At 41.9% G+C, this 18,487-nt stretch overlaps 1 protein-coding gene across 3 annotated transcripts in view; it reads right to left on the bottom strand.

Moving 5' to 3' along the window:
- Positions 1-7,806: 7,806 nt before the first annotated feature.
- Positions 7,807-18,487, bottom strand: part of SDC2 (syndecan 2) — a 99,405-nt gene continuing 88,724 nt past the window's right edge. For all 3 annotated transcript variants that reach the window (XM_042923674.1, XM_042923675.1, XM_042923673.1), the window contains 3 exons: positions 14,241-14,374; positions 9,946-10,081; positions 7,807-9,067 (listed from right to left, as the gene is read on the bottom strand). In XM_042923674.1, coding sequence (XP_042779608.1) covers positions 8,904-9,067; positions 9,946-10,081; positions 14,241-14,374 — 434 coding nt within the window. In that variant the 3' untranslated portion in view covers positions 7,807-8,903. The remainder of the gene's footprint in view (positions 9,068-9,945; positions 10,082-14,240; positions 14,375-18,487) is intronic.

Raw genomic sequence — 18,487 nt, 5'->3', positions numbered from 1 at the left:
TGTCTGCTGTGATTGCCAGGCAACTTGAAGCAAGTCAGTAGGAAGATGTCCATTCCTGTCTTCTTGTTCATAAAATGAGCACTTCACTCGTGTGTGTGTGTGTGTGTGTGTGTGTGTGTGTGTGTGTGTGTGTGAGAGAGAGAGAGAGAGAGAGAGAGAGAGAGAGAGACACCAAAGAGAGGCATTGGGAGGTGATGATAAAATGAACATTAAAGTTTTTTTTCCCAAATTATCTAGAAGACAGGGTCAATATGATTCAGTGAACTGAAAAGAAGGGTGGGGAATAAAAAAAGACTCTAGCCACTTCCTAACCCCTTCTACCAGCAGAATAGAAAACTGCAACAACACAAAGACTAAAATCCCACCCTGTAGCAAGAAAAGCCATGCGTGCTCTGCTAGGGAGAAAAAAGGAAGCAAAGCAAACACTCAGAAAAGTTGGCCAAGCCAGGCAGAAACTCGTCTCCCACCTGCACATCTGCCTTGGGCTTTTCTTCTTTTCAGATTGTTGCAAGAAAACAGATGGCTGCAGAAGCCTGAATTTTAAATTTATGAATGGAAATTTGAACAGATGTTAGCAATCAAGATGGCATATAAGAATTTTTTTCATACCATGTTTACAGCCCAGGCTCTTTCACAGAAATGGGAGAGAGGGTCATAAAAAGGGTAGTTTTTGATCTTAGGACAGCCTGGATCCAGCATGGTGATTATGTGGCACAATAACGGAAATGTTGAAAGAACAAAGAAAGAAAACGCTAATCAGCACCCTGTATAAATGCTAAATATTTATCTACAAAATGATAAAATGTATCTGCAAGAAAACCATTAACCCATCAGAGCACTTTCTGTGTTTTAAGTAGGTGAAGTTCAAGCCCAAGGTTTTAACAAATATCTGTGAATGCCTACTTATTTAAATTCTGTTTAGACTTTTGACATGATATGGATTGTTTCATTTTGTTTTGTTTGGCTGAAAGTCCCAGGCATATGAGACCTTACTGGATTTCAGAGAGGAATTGAGTAAAAGGCTAATAAGAGAGATCTGGCTATGTGTGCATGCAGCTTTCATCCAGTGCTAGGAACTTGGGTTAGGTACTAAGGGCAGGTGGGGAATAGCAAAATGAGTCAAACCTGATCTGGGTCCTCAACACACTTAGAACTGAAGGTAAAAGCAGGTGTGTATAACACAAAGCTGGAACAAGTTATATGTTGAAGGTGGTTGGAGTGAAGAGATAGGAGTGGGATTGATAGGGGACTGAATAATGACTGGCTTCTGATATCCTATGGGAAGAGTCTGGAGCTTGGGGCCAACTGGAAGAAGAGTGTCACACAGGGTTTGCTAGCAATTCCTATTGGCTGCACTGTCAAAGTATAGGGTGGCCATAAAGTTTAGAAACATGGATCATATTGTTATCAGGTATTATACTACAATGTCAATAAGTCATTTATTATGTATTCACCTGGGTTTCCAGACTTTGTGGCCACCTTGACTCTCCAGAATCCTGTCACTTCTTGCCATTTCCATCCACAATGATGGTCTCTCCTCGAGTACCAAAAGAGCCTCACAAATCTTCCTGCTCTCGTGTTTGCCCACATCCATCGCCCATAAGCAATCAACCCTCAACCCAATAATCAAAGCAATCCCTTTGACGCAGTGGTCTTCAAAGTGGGGTCCCTGGATTAGCAGTAGCAGCTGTACATAGGGAAAGTCGATGGATGCAGGTTTTCAGAATCAGAAATTCTGGAGGCAGAACCCAGAAAGCTATGTTTTAATAAGAGCTCCTGGTGATTCTGATGCCTGCTAAGGTTTGAGAATGAATTGTAAGTCTAGCTCAGATAATATCACCTTTGGCTCAAAATCCTGTAACAGCTAAGGTCATCACAATGGCTACAAGGTCATACATACCCCATCTGGCCCACAGATCTTTCACTGCCCAGCACTCTCGTCCCTGGCTCACTTGCTCCTCTGCCACACTCAAGGCCTTGGCAGTTGTTCCTTCTGCTAGGAACACTACCCAGCACCCCAGACCTCCCTCCCCTAGCTACCATGGCTCAATCCCTCACCACCTTCAAGCCTCTGCTCAAATGACTTTTTGTTAACACATTACACATTTGTTGTCTGCCTCTTCCCACTAGAATGTAAGTTCCTTGAGAGCCGGGAATTTGTGCTGTTGGTTCCTGTATTCTCAGAGCCTGGAACGATTCCTGGTACATAGTGAGTGCCCAGGAAACACTTTGTGGAGGAATGAATAAATAGTCCCATATTGAGGTGCTACCAGATGCCAGATAACACGCTAAGCTACCTCACTGAATGTGCCTCCCTGAATTCCCACAATAAGCCAGTGCACTGGATGTTGTTATTTTTATTTTACACCTGCGGAAAAGAGGTAACATACTAAAAAAAGAAAGGACTGAGATACAGGTTATCAGAAAAGGGAACTTCACAATCCCCAAATTCTGGGTCTGACATGGAAGCAAGTACATCTACATTTTGTATCCTCTTTACTGCTTTTCCTTGCAATTGGTCCAGACAGAGGAAATGGGAGCTTACCCTGGTATTTACCTAAGCAGAAAGTAATTAAGGAGGCAAAAATCCTGCTTTCAGTGATCCCAGGACAAGGCTACAAGTGGGAAAATGACTGTGTTGTTTGCTATTTTCCTATTGTAAACACAAATAATAGATTTCCTGAACATGCAAATAATTCTCCTCTGCCCAATTAACTTATTTTCTTTTAAAAACCGTTCATATGGTATGTTATTAAGAACCTGGTAGAAGTGGATACTTCATTATGCTTATTAATTTGCTCAAAAATGAGGTATGATGCATGATGGGGATTCCCCTCCCCCCCCTTGCAATGAAAGATTGTTGTTCCCTGCTAAGCATCTGTGAAAATGTAAACCCAATTCTGTGACTGGTACTAAAGAGTGAATCTGGTAGTGGTTCCTCTAAAAAGACAGACTGTGCTAGAAGGCAGACCCAGCGTCATCCTCCTTCTTTATCTTTTACCTCTCCAAATGATCTCATCTAGACCCATGGCTTTAATACTATCTATATACTGTTCATTCCTGTCATCAGTCAGGGTAGAGGAAGGAAAACAGAACCCATGCTGGGCAATGCAATAGAAGGAATTCAATCCAGGGACTTAGTTACAAAGATGTTGGAAAAGTTGTAAGAGCAAACTGGGGATGGCAAAATAACCCAGGCAAGATAGCAACAGCAGGAAGCTGCTACCCTCCCTAAGACTGGAGAGACCAAGAGGGAAGATGGGGTTCATGAGAGTTTAGGAACAAACTAAACTAGTGGGAATTCAAACCATTGAACAGATACATTAATGCCAGAGATGCTGCCCAAAGCTGGGACAGGGAAAAGTACTCTGACTTTTCCCTTCCTCCTGACCTGTAGTCTTTTGCCAGTAACCTTCCATTGGCCAAACTTTCCTAGAAGCCAGTTGGCAAGGAAGCTTGGGAAACGTGGTTTGCATGGGTCATCCCTCTCCCTGCCCTCCAGCTTCCACACAGAGTAGAGCAGGGAAAATAAGGAAATGGGAGTGCCAACAGGCAAGTGATTGACAGTATTGCCATATTAATATCTCTAGCTCAGACCTCTTTGAGCTCCAGATTCTTACATTCAGTTGTTCACCTGACACCTCCACTTGGGTGTCTAATAGTTCCTTTTAACTTAATTTGACCCAAAAGGAACTCTTATCAGCCAACTCCCCAATATTCCCCTTCTCAGAATGTGACTCACTCAGCTTAGCCAAAAATATGGATGTCATCTTTGATTGCTTTCTTTCCTTACTCCCTACTTCTTCCAACCTTTTAGCAAGATCTACTTGATTCTTCCTCCCCAAACAATTCCTCTCCACTCTTCTCCATCTCCACCATTACCACCTTAGGCTCAGCCACTGCCATTTCTCCTCTAGGTAACCATAATGATCCCCTAAGTGGCCATGTTACCCCTCCCCCACTGTGTCTCCTTGTAATGGATTATCCAGGGGTCAGGTCCTGAAGATCTCGAGGGCAGGTTTAAGAAGTCAGGACTGTATTCTAAGTGCTATAGGAGCCATTGCAGAGAGTGGCATAAATAATTTTCATCATAGAGCAATCAGGCTAGCTTCATTGTGGGGAATACAATTAAGGGAACAAAAGTGGGGGAAGGAAGACCAGTAAGGAGGCAATTACACTTCTCAGCCTTCTTACCCCACCTTTTGTACCATGGTCTACTACCAAGGTCAGATATTGGCCTTTTTACTGTTCTTCCAACATGCCAAGCTCCTTCCCTGCTTAGAGCTTCTCACAGCCTGGGATGAATGTCCTGATTTTACCACCACTGGCCACACATCTTTCAGGCCTCACCCTCTCAGAGATCTTTCCTAACCAGGCTGTAATAATCATAGCAGTTCACAAATACCCCATCTCTCTCCTTTGGGGTAAAAGTAGGATTGCACTTCTCTGCACCCTGGAAGTTAGTTGTGGCCACATGACTTGCTTTGGCAAATGAAGTGTGGGTGGAAAGTAACATACGTCACTGCTAGGTAGAAGCCCTTAAGAGCCACTGTGTGCTTACCATGATTTTCCTTCTACCACAGTGACCAGCAGCATTCCAGATAATATGCACTCCATTGACCGGAGATTGGGGCTGAGGGTGACAATTATTCATAGCAGAACTCTGCCAACCCACAGACATGTGGCATAAGCAAGACATAAATCTTTGCTGTTGCAAGTTACTGAGACTTTGAGATTGTTACCGCAGCATACCTAGCCTAGCTGGCTAATACAGTCCTTCGGTCCCTTACGTCAGTCTGCATTGTATCCACTGTGGAAATTACCACCTAATGGCAATTCTTGCTAGTTTTGTTTCCTCCACATACCCCTCTCCAAACCCCATGAGAGTACGGTCTCTATCTAACTCACCATTAAACACCAGCTTCCAGAAGAGTGCCCAGGGCATACTCAGTAGGCAAATATCTGATTAAACCTCTGATGACTTGCACAAGCATTTGTTATTTGAATGCTACTTTGACAAGGCAACTGGAATGAGTGAATCTTGCATTTGTGCCATCAGAAACACCAAAGCCTAAAGCTTTCACTTCGTTTGTACATTAGAACTGTTGCTTGGGTCACATACATCCTTCCAGCTCATTCACAGGAAACCAAGTTGCCCCCAAAGCCACCATGGTTCCTTGGTCAGAAAAAGCTTTGCTAAAAACCATATGCAACGGATAAACAAAAAGAAATGAAATCTTAGAACCATAAATCCTAAGAGTGAAGTCACCCAGAATTAGGAAACAGCATGGGACAAAATTCATTTTGATACTGTTTTTACCACTAACTGGCACACAGTTTTTCTATTCTTTTTTAAAGTTTCCCATGCCTGCTAAAGCTGACTTCCCAGAAATAGCAAAATCTCAACTTTCACTATTGTAATAGAATATCAGCACTAAAAACACCTCCATGGTTACTCAATTCAGCCTACACTTATCATCTGGCTTGGTTAATTTTAATTGAAAACCACTTAGGGTCTCACTAATGTCTGCCAGAGGCTTAGAACCTAGAAATTCAAGTTAAGAGATTATGTTGCTTAAAATCATTGCCTTTTAGGGGCGCCTGGGTGCTTCAGTTAGTTAAGTGCCCAACTTCAGCTCAGGCCATGATCTCCCAGTTCATGGATTCAAGCCCTGCGTCAGGCTCTGTGCTGACAACTCAGAGCCTGGAGCCTGCTTTGGATTCTGTGTCTCCCTCTCTGCTCCTCCCCCTCTCACGCTCTCTTTCTCTCAAAAATAAACATTAAAAAAATTTTTTTAAGAAGTCATTGTCTTTTAAAAATCATATTAAAACATATTTTCAACCACCCCATTATAGAATTCTAATAAAGCTGTAAAGACAATTGTCATAAAATTCACCCTGCAATATTTTTAGGCTTTATATTTTTGTTCCTCACTTAAAAATTTACCATATGCTTTTACCATAAGCAATTTCACTATGCTTATAAGTTTTCAAAATGTCTAAGACACTGAAGAAGTAAGCTCCTAAAAACCAGGAAGTTGCTATTTATTGTCCCTGTTCTTGAAGGACCCAGCATCCTTTGCAGGACATTCACATTCCTTCAGGCAACCAGAATTAGGTAATTGTGTTCTACTAATTTAGGTTAATCTCCTAGACCCTACAAAATCAGACTATATTCTCAATAAGCAAGGGTCTTTTGTCTAATTTGCAAAAATGAATCACCAAAATTCCACTAAACATTCAATCTGAAGCTATCAACTTCCAATGTGAATAGATGACAATTTTATTAACCAGGTCCTAATTCTGAAGTTCAGGTACTATGTACCTGCAGCTGTAACTTAAAAAAACAATGCAAAACAAAAACACACAACATCAGCTCATCCCACTTTCCCCATCCACCGAAAATGGGGCAATTTCAATATTGCAAGCCTTTTATACAAAAAGCCATATTCACACAAAGGAAATCACTTACATGTGGTTAAGGAAACAGGAAGTTTTCATATTGGCTTTAATGTTTATAATTTTACCAAAATTTTCCTGAACTTGGTAATCGTTACTAACATTTCTTGTAGTACTAGTCGCTGCATCTTAAAAATAAAAAATAAAAACTAGGCAGAAAACATACAGTTGAAGAAAACTGGATGTCAGTCTATACAATGATTTTTTTTTACTTTCAGCATGACAGACTTTATTTTGGCACTTTAACAAATATTTTGCTTTACAGCAGTGACAAAATATTTGCCAGAAACTTTCTTTTCTTGGCACGGATATTCCAAGCAGTTGTTATTCTACAAACTCAATTTCACTATGCTTTTGCACAGTTAGAGGTATACCCACTACATTCTTAACCTCTGTAATCGAGGGATATTGTGCAACTTTAGAAGGTGCTAGAACTTCCTTTTAATCACTCCAAAGTGGATTGACTCTGTAAGTGATGGGACAGGAATTTGAGAATTAAGGCCATTAAGAATTTAAGTAAACACTGTTCCGAGTGCTGTTTAAAAAAACTTTTTTAATGAGTTATGTGGTAATTCCAGGAAACGGTCTCTAAATGAAGCAGTATTCATACTTTATTAAAAGTACATTATGTATTGAAAGGGTTGCTGTTTTTGCGGTGTTCTTCCTACTTGGGCGGCTCACACGTTAAAACAAAATTTATGGTTAAAACAGAAAAGGAAATGTTCAGTTCGAAGGAAATACCCAGCTGGGTACCCTCATACTTCCATCTCCTCCTCAGGAACCCCTGCTTTGCAGCTATTTCAGTGTCCAGCAGTGAGGCCCTCCTTTTAATGCACAGAGCCTCCCTGCCCTTCTTCCCTTCCCTATGGTGTGAACTATGGCATTCCGTCTATTGGTTCTTCCGTTAAGCTTCAGGAGAGATTTGGAGCACAGTTTCCAAGGTAAATCAGTCTTCAGTCTATAGGACAAAACCTTAGATACTGACATCAGGAGAGTCCCCTTCGGTTCTTTGGAATTTAACTCCTAAAAATTATTTGCAAAAGCAGGCATCCCTCTCAACGTTGCCATCAGCTATCCTACAAAGGCTGCCAACTTCACTATTCCTTCCCTGGCAGTCTTCCAATATCTACACCCGAACACACACAGGATACATTCAGATTTCCTCTGGCCAATTCGGAAGTGAATCTGGTAATAAACAGCCTCATCGATGAGCTCTTTGGTTTTGATTTACAGACACTCTATGGAACACTCAGAAATCAAACCCACATCATCCTTGAGAGCAGATGGTCATTTGCAAAGGGTAGATGTACATTTGATCGAAAATGTACAAAATTTATAACAGTGACATTTTCAATATTAGGCCACATGATTTATTCAGTAGTTTTTATGTTCCCAAATTACAATTGATGTCTATTCGTAAGACTACAAAAGTTACCATTAGAATTGTCTGTGCTTATAAAATACCAACTTTTTTTTAAACTGTTATATATACTCATTAACACCAGTCTGCAACGAGTTACATAGAATCATAGGCACTTCAAAGGCTTAAAAAGACGTTTACAACTTAAATGCATTTTTAAGAACAAAAACTGATTTTTCCTTAAACCCCTACTCGTACCTTCAAATTGCAAGAAATTAACAAATACAGTGGCCAAAGGAATCTGCAGCAACTTCTCAAAATACTGTTAGCATCTTTGGGTTTGCTGAGGCTCGTCAGTAACTCACATCAAATCCTCCCAAAAGAAGATCTGATTAGATAGCTATGACTGAACAGTTTTGTGGTAATAATCCAATTTTACACATTAATTTGCTGTTGCAAATCTGCCTGAAGCTACAGGTAATGAAAAACAAAGCAAGTGTAAAATGGATAGTCTGACACTTAAAAATTTATACAAAGTGGAGGTTAAAGTTTACATATCTGAAAATCACATATACACTAAATTACCATTATCTGAATTATCCAAAGACAAATTGCACCGTAACAGCTACAAAAGGCATAGAGTTTTGTTTTGTTTTCAAGGGACAAGAGGGAAAGTGCAGAGGAGAGGGGAACAGATAAATTAACAAAGTAAGACCACTTGGTAAGGTCAATCAGAGACACGCGGACACAAATTAAACAGCTTTCATCTTCGAACCGTAGGATAAAAACGATCATTTTGTATTTGCGCATAAAAGTTTAAACCGATTCCATGAACATAGAGGGTTTTCATAACATAATATTTTGCCACTGCTATTCACAGAACACTGCAGATGTTAAGTTTTAATTTTATGTTGTTCTAAAGAAATACATGAAAAGTTTTAAATACAATGGGATTTTTATCATTAAAGTGCCAGAATGGCTCTTTAATGAGAAAAACAAAAAACAAAGATCTTCATTATTCTATGCAAAAGCTTTATTTTTAAAAGTTCAGTGATCTCATAAATAGAGACACTAAGTGGGAGTTTCACGCGTAAAACTCCTTAGTAGGTGCCTTCTGATAAGCAGCACTGGATGGTTTACGTTCTCCAAGGTCGTAACTTCCTTCATCCTTCTTCCTCATGCGATACACCAACAGCAGGATAAGGAAAATTGCAAAGAGAAAGCCGATAACTCCGCCAGCAATGACAGCTGAAACACGCCAAAAAGGAAGATTACTTTTAGGACGGATTCAAAGGTTGCAGAAATTAACTCTGTCAGGCCCAATCTGTTTACACTTTCATAAAAGGCTCCATTTGAAAAACCCCAAGACATTTAGAAACGAGATTCAATGAAACAACCGGGTCCTTACACCAATCTGACATTCCCAAGGAAGGTACAATACTTTCTTTGATTAGTATTAATATCATCCAAAAGCCTCAGCAGGAAAAAATCTGGCTGGGGCCTCAACTGACTCCATACTCTAAAATTCCTTAGTGTTCTCAGTACTCACACTTCATAGTCTAATCTTCTAATTGCTTTTTCACCGAAGACACATAACAGGATATAACTGACTTAAGTTTTGGAAGGGTAAATATGAAAAAAAGCGAGCAAATTTCCTTTCTAGTCTTGGCTTTGGGACTATCCTTTCGAGGACTAAGTGTTCTTAAATCTTGCAAATCTTCCCCTTTAAAATCAAATAATACTTCCATCAGGTAAGCTCTGATTCGAGATAGCATTCTTGATGCCTTGGGCATTATCTGTGTCAACTGCCCTCCCCATAAAGAACTTTTCCTTCTCTTGAATTTATTTTGGCATCAGGATGACTTGGAGCAGGACTGATAGAGCTGCAATCCCACCATCCCCCACACCCGGTTGTTCTGGACCAATTCAGTTCTGAACTTTCCTCTTCTTGCATCAGGCGGTAGGATGAAGGAAAATAAAGACAACATTTGCCTAACTCCTGTCTCTTAAGACTGCTCTCAGCAGGAAGGTGACATTCAGCAAGCTTGGCCTACACCTCTGAATATCACTTAGCCAAACAGGCCTATTTAAGCACCTTCCCACCAGGCCCCCACTGGGTTACTCACCTGCCAGGACTTCTGTTCGTTTAAACAGATTGTCTGAGTGTTTCTCAGTATACACATTTGTATCGTCTTCAGCTGGGTCCATCTTCCTTTCTGAGTCAGACAGGTGAACTTTTTCCTTATCAATTTCTTCAGGTGACTGATATTGGAAAAAGGAAAAGATTAAAAAAAAATCTGTATAATGTGCTGGAAAGAAGATACAATAGATATATTCCAAGGTTTATTTTTTTTTTCAAACAATGAATGTGGGAAATAATTGGAATAAACACCAATGGGCAAGTTTTATGATGGACCCACGCTGTTCATGGTTTCATATAACACCCATCACAGGTATAGGCAAAGACACTCACTCATAAGATCTGTTTTCTTACCACTCTTCAGGCTACAACTCTCTCTCGCTACACCAACCCAAGAGCATGGCCCCAAGCCTCCTTATTCCTTCATCTCTTTGCCACATGGGGCTCTGTGATGACCGCTTCCTCCCAGGCTTTCTCTCCAGGTGTTCTCCAAGGCTCTCCCTGCTACCACTCTGCAGACTAGCTCCCCAGGCTTACTCCGTAATGCTCCCCTCTACCTATTCACTCTTACACTTACAGCAAACCCTGAACTAGAACTTCAGGAGTCTGGGTTCTATAAGCAGCTCCCGTGTGATCCACACCAAGTCATACCACTTTCTCACACCTTGGTGTCCGTGGCCGTTCAGTGACGTGCACTCCCAGCTTCTTGGGTATCCCACAATTCTAAAGCTCAAATCCAAGATGGTAACTCTCAGAAGCTCATCTCCAGCCAGCATTAATCCCAACCCCCCAGCAGCCTGCAGGACACTAACCCCTGGCTGTAGCACTGAATAACACTGATCTTCTTTTCTATGTCTATTAATGGTACCAGCTATTCTTTTGGGGCCCCCAAAGTTATTTGAGCACATTTCAAATCCTATGTTTTGCCACGTCACAGTCCTGCCAACTTGCCTTTCACCATTCTCTCATATTAAGTGTCTTCCTCGGCTCCCCATTTCCACAGCCCTGTTCAGGTGTTTATCACATCACACCCACGTTCTTGCAGCAAACTCTAACTACCAGGCTGAAGTTCTACTTGACCGACACTACTGATGAAAACACTGTCAACTGCATTGGCTATTATTATAGACAATAATCCTTATCAGCTCTACTAGTCTGCCTACAAACAGCCAAGTCCATGTTCATTAGGACTCTCAGCTATGGTCCAGTTAAGTGACTGATTGCTTTCTGAAGGCCAGAGTTCATCCAAAATGGGAGCCAGCTACTCGTCTACTCAAGTCTAAATATAAAAAGGAAAGACCTCACCTTTTTGGGGTGGCTTAAGGTCACTGGTATATCCAGGAAGGACCACTAACCAGACCAGGTAGATCCATCTGAACTCCAGAGTATGTGAGGTCATGGGTCCCTGCCTCAGTGAACTGAACACTAGGCTTCCAAAGAAACTAAACTGGGGCCGCCATCTTCTTACAAGGACAGTCCATCAGTGCACAAACTTCCAGGTGTTCTGGATGGAACATTTATCCTTTAAATTGAAATGTCTTATTGTATAGAAGGAGGGGTTTGATTCAGAAGGATTATTTCTACAGGATGGAACTAATCTGAAATACCTTAACTCTTGTGGATATGTGCAAAATGAAATTACAAAAAGGCAACACAGATGATTAAATGAAGTCAAAGATCTGTTGCATCCACGTCTGGTTGTTGGGATGCCTTGGAAATGTATCCGAAGTAAAAGATGATGAGTAATGCTCTGCTTCAACAAACACCTGGGTTCTTTTCATTGCTGTCACATAAATTTACAACAAACTAGATAGGATATCTGTAACAGTGACGCTGATGCCACTGTCAGACCCATTCAAAAGTTGACATTAATGGTATCCTAGAGGCAATGCTTAACTAAGCCGTACCATGGAACTATAAGAAAATTAAATCATTAATTATCAATAGTATCATTATCAGTACCTAGGATGAGGAGTAGTATGCCATAAATCTCTCATGAAGCAATGAATAATCACTCCATTGAACATAAATGATACTAGGGATATACATATATTAAAATGTTTGGGGATTCTTAATTTCTGAGCTCATCTGCCAAACATCTATCTATCTTCTTTATCTAGACCTGACACAATTAATTCCTTAAGGCCAATTTTTAAAAATTGAAATCAATTTTAAATTCGTTCTTGTCAACTGACCAGAACTCGATTGTCACATTAGATTTTGTTTAGGGTACAATTTTTATCACTGAAAGCCAAAACTGGGTTTCTTGCCTCAAGCTAGTGGGTCCTAATGGTCACAAGAGAGTCAGCCATGACAAGCGGTCAAATAAAACCGCGGAACACCAAATGCATCTTTCAACAGTCACACTGGAGAACTGTGCCACCCACACTGAGGGCCCCCTCCCCATCCTCCCATCAATGGCAACAGTTACCCTGCATTCCTCCCCTTCTTCCTTCTCTCATTCGTTCAACTCCATGCACTGACAGAGCAGCTCCCGCACATGGAGCCAGCACACGCTAGTATGTCTGCCCGTGTTCAGGGACCTTCTTTTTTCCTCTCACCTGGCCTGTGAAGTCAGTCTGCTACTGACAGTATTTGGTTCTTCTTAATCCTACAGAGCATCCTCCAGTGTGAGGAGGGTTGGCCACGGCCCCTCCACATCTGCAGAAACGCATCCAGCTCTGTCACTCACTGTCCTATTCCCGTGCAGCAGGGACACAGAGAGAGGGACATGAAAGTGTGGGAAGCTGTCATGCGTTCCTGCCTGTAGAGGGGCACTTCTTACTCCAGATGAGACGTGTCACTACCTTCAGGGGACAGCCCTCTACATCTTGTCTCCTACTAAAGCTTGGCAGCAGCTCGTTTCTGACCAACAGATGGAGGAGCTCTCAAAGGGGACACTTGTGTTTCTAAGTTTTCATAAGCAGTCTGCGAGCCCTGGGCCATCTACAAAGCCTCCTACTGCAGTTATAAGGCTTATCTGGTGATTGCTCTAACCAAATTCAGTCAAGGCTTACAGAATGCTTCCTGGGTCTCAGGGGCCATACTATAGGCACCCACCCACATTTAATCTTCTCACCGACCCATGAGGAATGGCTCAGAGAAGCTAAAAAATTTGACCAGATCCAGGATTTAAAGCCTAGGCCTTCTTCAGACTTTCATATGCATTTTCCAACTTAAATAGCTTACCCACTAGTAGGTGGTCGGCTAATTACAATATAATGATAATAAGGCCAAAATCACCAGTCTCATAGTTTTCAACAACTAGTACTTTGGCTCTAAATCCAAAGACCTTATTTCTTAATAACTCAGCCCTCAAAATGAATATATTGAGATGCAACCACGTTCATCATCCCTGAAAGAGGTCAAGTCTGTATTCTGCCGATGACAGGCCTGAGGAGACTTTAAGAAGTAACTGAATGAGACAGCAACCTGGAGTTTCCTTATTCCAGAACCTGTTTCATCATGTGTAAAGTTCACAATGGTTTTAACTCAGAAAAAAATTCTTTATGAACTGAAAACAAATTTTCTTGGCTTAAGCCCAAATAAACAGAAAAAATTTTGTTTCTTAACTGGGTTTTGAGACCCTTAGCACCCTATAAAAAATATCCATATATAAGCTAGGCCGGGGTGATAAAAGTAGTAGGTAGTAGTAGGTAGCTGAGTGAGCTACTGAGCTATGAAGAGACGCGGAGGAACCTTAAATGCATATGCTAAGCGAAAGAAGCCTATTTCAAAAGGCTACATACTGTATGGTGATAACTCTATTACATTCTGGAAAAACCCAACCATGAAGACAGTAAAAAGATCAGTACTTTCCGGGGGTGGGGGGAGGGGGCAGGAGAGATAAAGAGGCAGCACAAGGTACATCTGTCAGAACCCACAGAAGGTACAACACCATGAGCGAATCCTAAGGTTAACTATGGACTCTGGGTAAAAATAATGTATCAATTAGGTTCATCAATTGTAATAAATGTACCACTCTGGGGGGTAGGTGGTGTCTGTGTGAGGGCAGGGGGCACATGGGAACTTTCCACTCAATTTTGCTATGAACCTATGACTGCTCTGAAGAAAAACGTTTATTTAAACAACAATGAAGGAGTCGGTGGGTAAACATCAAAACGATCATAAAGAGTAAGAAAGAGCCATTTACAGCAAGATGATGAAAGACCATTTGTCCTCACATAATTTTAAGTGGTGCTTCTCAAAAGGAACATTCTGTGCAATTTTTAAAATGAAACACTTACAATACCCCGGTAATGCAATGCAAAACAAACACACCTTCGTCTGAGCAGGTATCTTGTTCTGGATCTCCCATGTCGTGGTTTCCACTTTGGGAACAGCACTAGTGAACCCTATCTTTGGAAGTGGTCGGGATGTGGTCATCTCCGGGCTCTCTACGTCCTCATCAGCTCCTGGAAAAAAACAAGCAAAGAGAAGCTGAGCACATGAATCACAACACAGATTTCTATATCATCAGATGGTACTGTTGAGGATGGACACTGACAGGGCCATGTGTTTTCAAAATACCTGTTCCTCAGGAATTTGGCATTTAAGGGATGCCAGGTGGCTCAGTCGGTTGAGCCTCTGACTCTTGATTTTGGCTCAGGTCATGATCTCATGGTTCGTGAGTTCAAGCCCCTGCATTGGGCTCCATGCTGACAGCACAGAGCCTGCTTGGGATTCTCTCTCCCTTTTTGTGCCCCTCCCCTGCTTGTGCTCTCTCTCTCCCCAAATAAACTTAAAAAACGAATTCCACACTTAACTTTCCTGCAGTTTTCACTGCGATGAATTGATTTCCAAGGGATCCATGGACAGCCTGGCATTTTTTGTAATATTATCCTGAACACTCTCAAGGATCTCCTCTTTTACTTGAATGTTCAAATTCTTCTGTGCATGAGATTTCTTCCTTTCCTATGTTGAAACATGCTACATTTTCCATTTCATTTTATTTAAAAATTTTTTTAACATTTATTTTTGAGAGAGAGAGAGAGAAAGAGAGACAGAACACCAGCAGAGGAGGGGCAGAGAGAGAGAGGGAGACACAGAATCCGAAACAGGCTCCAGGCTCCGAGCTGTCAGCACAGAGCCTGATGCGGGGCTTGAACTCACAAACTGCGAGATCGTGACCTGAGCTGAAGTCGTACATTTAACCGACTGAGCCACCACCCAGGCACCCCTACATTCTCCATTTTAAAACACAACAAAACAACAGAGAGAGAAGACTCTCCCACAGTAGGCCCTTTATTCTCTGAGGGGAACTGCTGCTCTCTCTCTGCTTTTTTTTACAGCCAAGACTTTTCCAGTGGTGCTGTGGGTCCTCATCAGCATCCCTGCTCACCAGCTATCTGTACCCCCTCTAGTCAGACCTTCCCTGTCATCACGCTCTCAGTGCTGCTTGTTAATCAGGTCACCAATGTCCTCCATGCTGCCATATCCAAAGGCATCTTCCAGAGTGGTCCTCATATAATTGAGCCTCCTAGCACCACTGGACACTGGTCAACTATCGTCTCCTTCTTGATATACTATCTTTGGGCTTCTAGGACTTGACTTCCCGGCTTTCCCCCTCACCTCTTGGGCTATTTCTAAGTCTCCTCTGCAGGCTCAGGCTTTTTTGACATAGAGTTTAAATATCAGAGTTCCTTGAGCATCAGCCCCAGGCTGCTTCTTACTCTACACTTTCTGCCTCACCTACAGCCACGGCTTCAATTACCATCTAAATACAAACAAAACCTAAGTTTATATCATTAGCTTAACTGCTCCTCTGAAATTCAGACCTACACATCCACTGGCCTACTTGACATTTTCACTCCAGTGACTCGAAGGTGCCATCCACCTCTAACGTGTTCAAAACAGAGCTCACAATCTCCCTCTGCCCCTACAGACGTGGCGGTCATCTGGTGTTAACGGGCAGCAAACAGAACCCCCCATTCCTGGAAGTCACCACTCTGCCTTCCTCTTCCTTACCCCACACTGAATCCATCCCCTAGTTCTACCAATTTTATTTTCTTAATAGGTCTTTACTCTAACAGCTTTTCACAGTCCCAGGGCCACCACTCTCATCCAATGCCACCATAAACTGTCCACAAGCCACCGTACCTGCCTTCTTTCTGAGAGCCCCCTTTTCAGTCCACTGCCCACAAAGTGGCTATCACCCCATCATCCTCCTGTTTAATATAATGCCATTATAATGGCACTCCACTGCTCAAGATGTATAGGAAATGCCTCAGCCTAGCCTTGCAGGGTCCAGCCCTGGCCCACTTTTCCAGCCTCCTTGAGCCTCATTTTCCCCTGTTGTCCCTGATCTCCTGGCAGAAGCCCTCACCTGGCTAGTTCCTAATTCACCTCCAGACATTAGCACCAAGGTCATTCCCCATGTTATCCTCCCTCTCTTCCATATTACCTCAGTGTCCTCTGTTAAATGGTTTTTAGTACCACTTTTCTTACCGTAATTGCATTTATCACAAATTTGTAATCCTGCATTTATTTACACAACTATTGATTGAAATCTCCACTAGTAGACTAGAAGCTCTGTAAGGCCAAGAATTGCAACTGTTTGCTCTCCGATTGCCTAATAGAATCCCCAACAGCCACAGGCTCCAATCCAGTATTTGTTCAATGAGTAACTAACCGCCAACTGCCTGCGACCTGGACACTATTTTTATTTTTATTTTTATTTTTGCCTTTTACCAGAATAGCATTTAAGAATTTCTGACATTCAAATACAATATTCTTTTTTAAGGTGATCATCTGTCAAATGTGTAACAAACTCAAACTCAAAACTCTGCAACTCTAACCTGCTTCCTCAGACAGGAGCGAAAGACAAATACCTCTAAATTCCTCACAGGATCCTGGTAAAATGAAATAAGTAGTTCGGAAGAGGTGCTGTGTTGGAAACATGGCAAGAGGCTAGGACGCTTTTGTTTTTGTTTTTCAATTTCGCATTTTAAAATATTTTATTCTATCAGCTATCTCCTTCAACTTTAGCACGTACACTCATCATACAGAGAAGAAATGGTAGAGTATATCTGAAATACATATGGGATTTGGCATTGAAAACAAATCTAGGACTGGTTCTGGCATCTTTAGCTTTGACCTTTGGCAAGGAATGCTGGCGTCAGTGTCTTCGTGTGTGAAGTGGGGACAGGAACGAACTCTCAGGGGTCTGAATGGGACATATTTTGGAAGCACCGTACATATAAAATGGTATGTAAATGTGTCATTAATAATGATGGTTCTAGAAACACACTTCTCGTTTCTAACAGCCTACCTGATTTTCTGTCAAAGTTTGACACATAATATGCTTGATTTGCTCCTACAATGAATCATTTCCTTGCAAAAAAATGTTTTTCAATGCCAGATGAAAAATTTTCCATTAACGGCTTTCAAGACCCCCCTTTGTTCACAGCAGTTACAAATATGACTCACTGAATTAGGAGAATCTGTTTTGAGAAGAGAGGAGATTGTGTAAAGTAGAAAACTCCCTCAAGCTAACACTTCTTACGTTAGAGACAGAGGAGTGAACTGCCTCGGGTGGTTCTTCTACTGTATTTATTATCTTTATTAAAGTACATTGACCCTCTTGCCCGAACCAGAGACCCGGGAGCCCCCTTGATCACATCTCTGTCATCCCTGACTTTCAAACTCTCACTGTTCTCTCTGGCCTGAGACATCCCAGCCCAGAGCCCGTTTCCACCTGGGAAACTACTGCTCACACTGTCTTTCTCAGAATCAACATCATCCCCTCTCTCCATTACAAGACCATCTGCTTTCCAGCTTTCAAAACATCATGGCTATTGTCTCCTCTACTGTTTTATGTGTCCTTGTGAGTTAGGACCAATTCCTTTATTGATGGTTTAGTTGGACATTGGATGGTATGTGTGTTCCCTTGTTTTTTGTTGTTGTTTTTTAGTTTTTTGGGGTGTTTTTGTTTTTTGAGAGAGGGAGGGAGGGAGGGAGGGAGGCAGGCACGCAGGCAGAGGGGGAGAGAGAGAATCTTAAGCAGGCTCCAACCCAGGGCTCAATCTCACCACTCTGAAATCATGACCTGAGCTGAAATCGAGAGTCAGACACTTAACTGACCGAGCTGCCCAGGTGCCCCAAGGTACGTATGTTCCATAGCACCAGAATACTATGTTTACCTCTCAAATTTTTGTTGTACAGCATTTTCCTATATTATATCACTCCTGACATGGTGTTATAATTGTTTTTTTCTCATTTTTACATTTCTCTCAGGCGCTTGGTCCCCTGAAGACAGGGACCAAGTCTTCCTCATCTGTGTCCCAAGAACAAGGCACTATGTCTGGCATACAGTGAATGCCTATGAAATATTTAAGTGAATGGTCGGAGTGTTCATATTCATTAATGCCCATTCTTGAGTCCACACATATAGCATGGCCCCATCTCTTCATCCAGGAAGTACCCTTTAGGCCTCCAGCCATTTCCTCCAGTCCATTTGCTTTGCCATTAGATAGTTAAGATAGGAGTGAGGACAGAAGGAACAATGGCCAAAACCCTGGAGAGGATCC

Source organism: Panthera leo, chromosome F2 (assembly GCF_018350215.1).
Source record: "Panthera leo isolate Ple1 chromosome F2, P.leo_Ple1_pat1.1, whole genome shotgun sequence".
Taxonomy (NCBI): Eukaryota; Metazoa; Chordata; class Mammalia; order Carnivora; family Felidae; genus Panthera; species Panthera leo.
The sequence above is the reverse complement of the archived record's forward strand: the minus strand, read 5'-3'. Positions and strand labels throughout refer to the sequence as shown.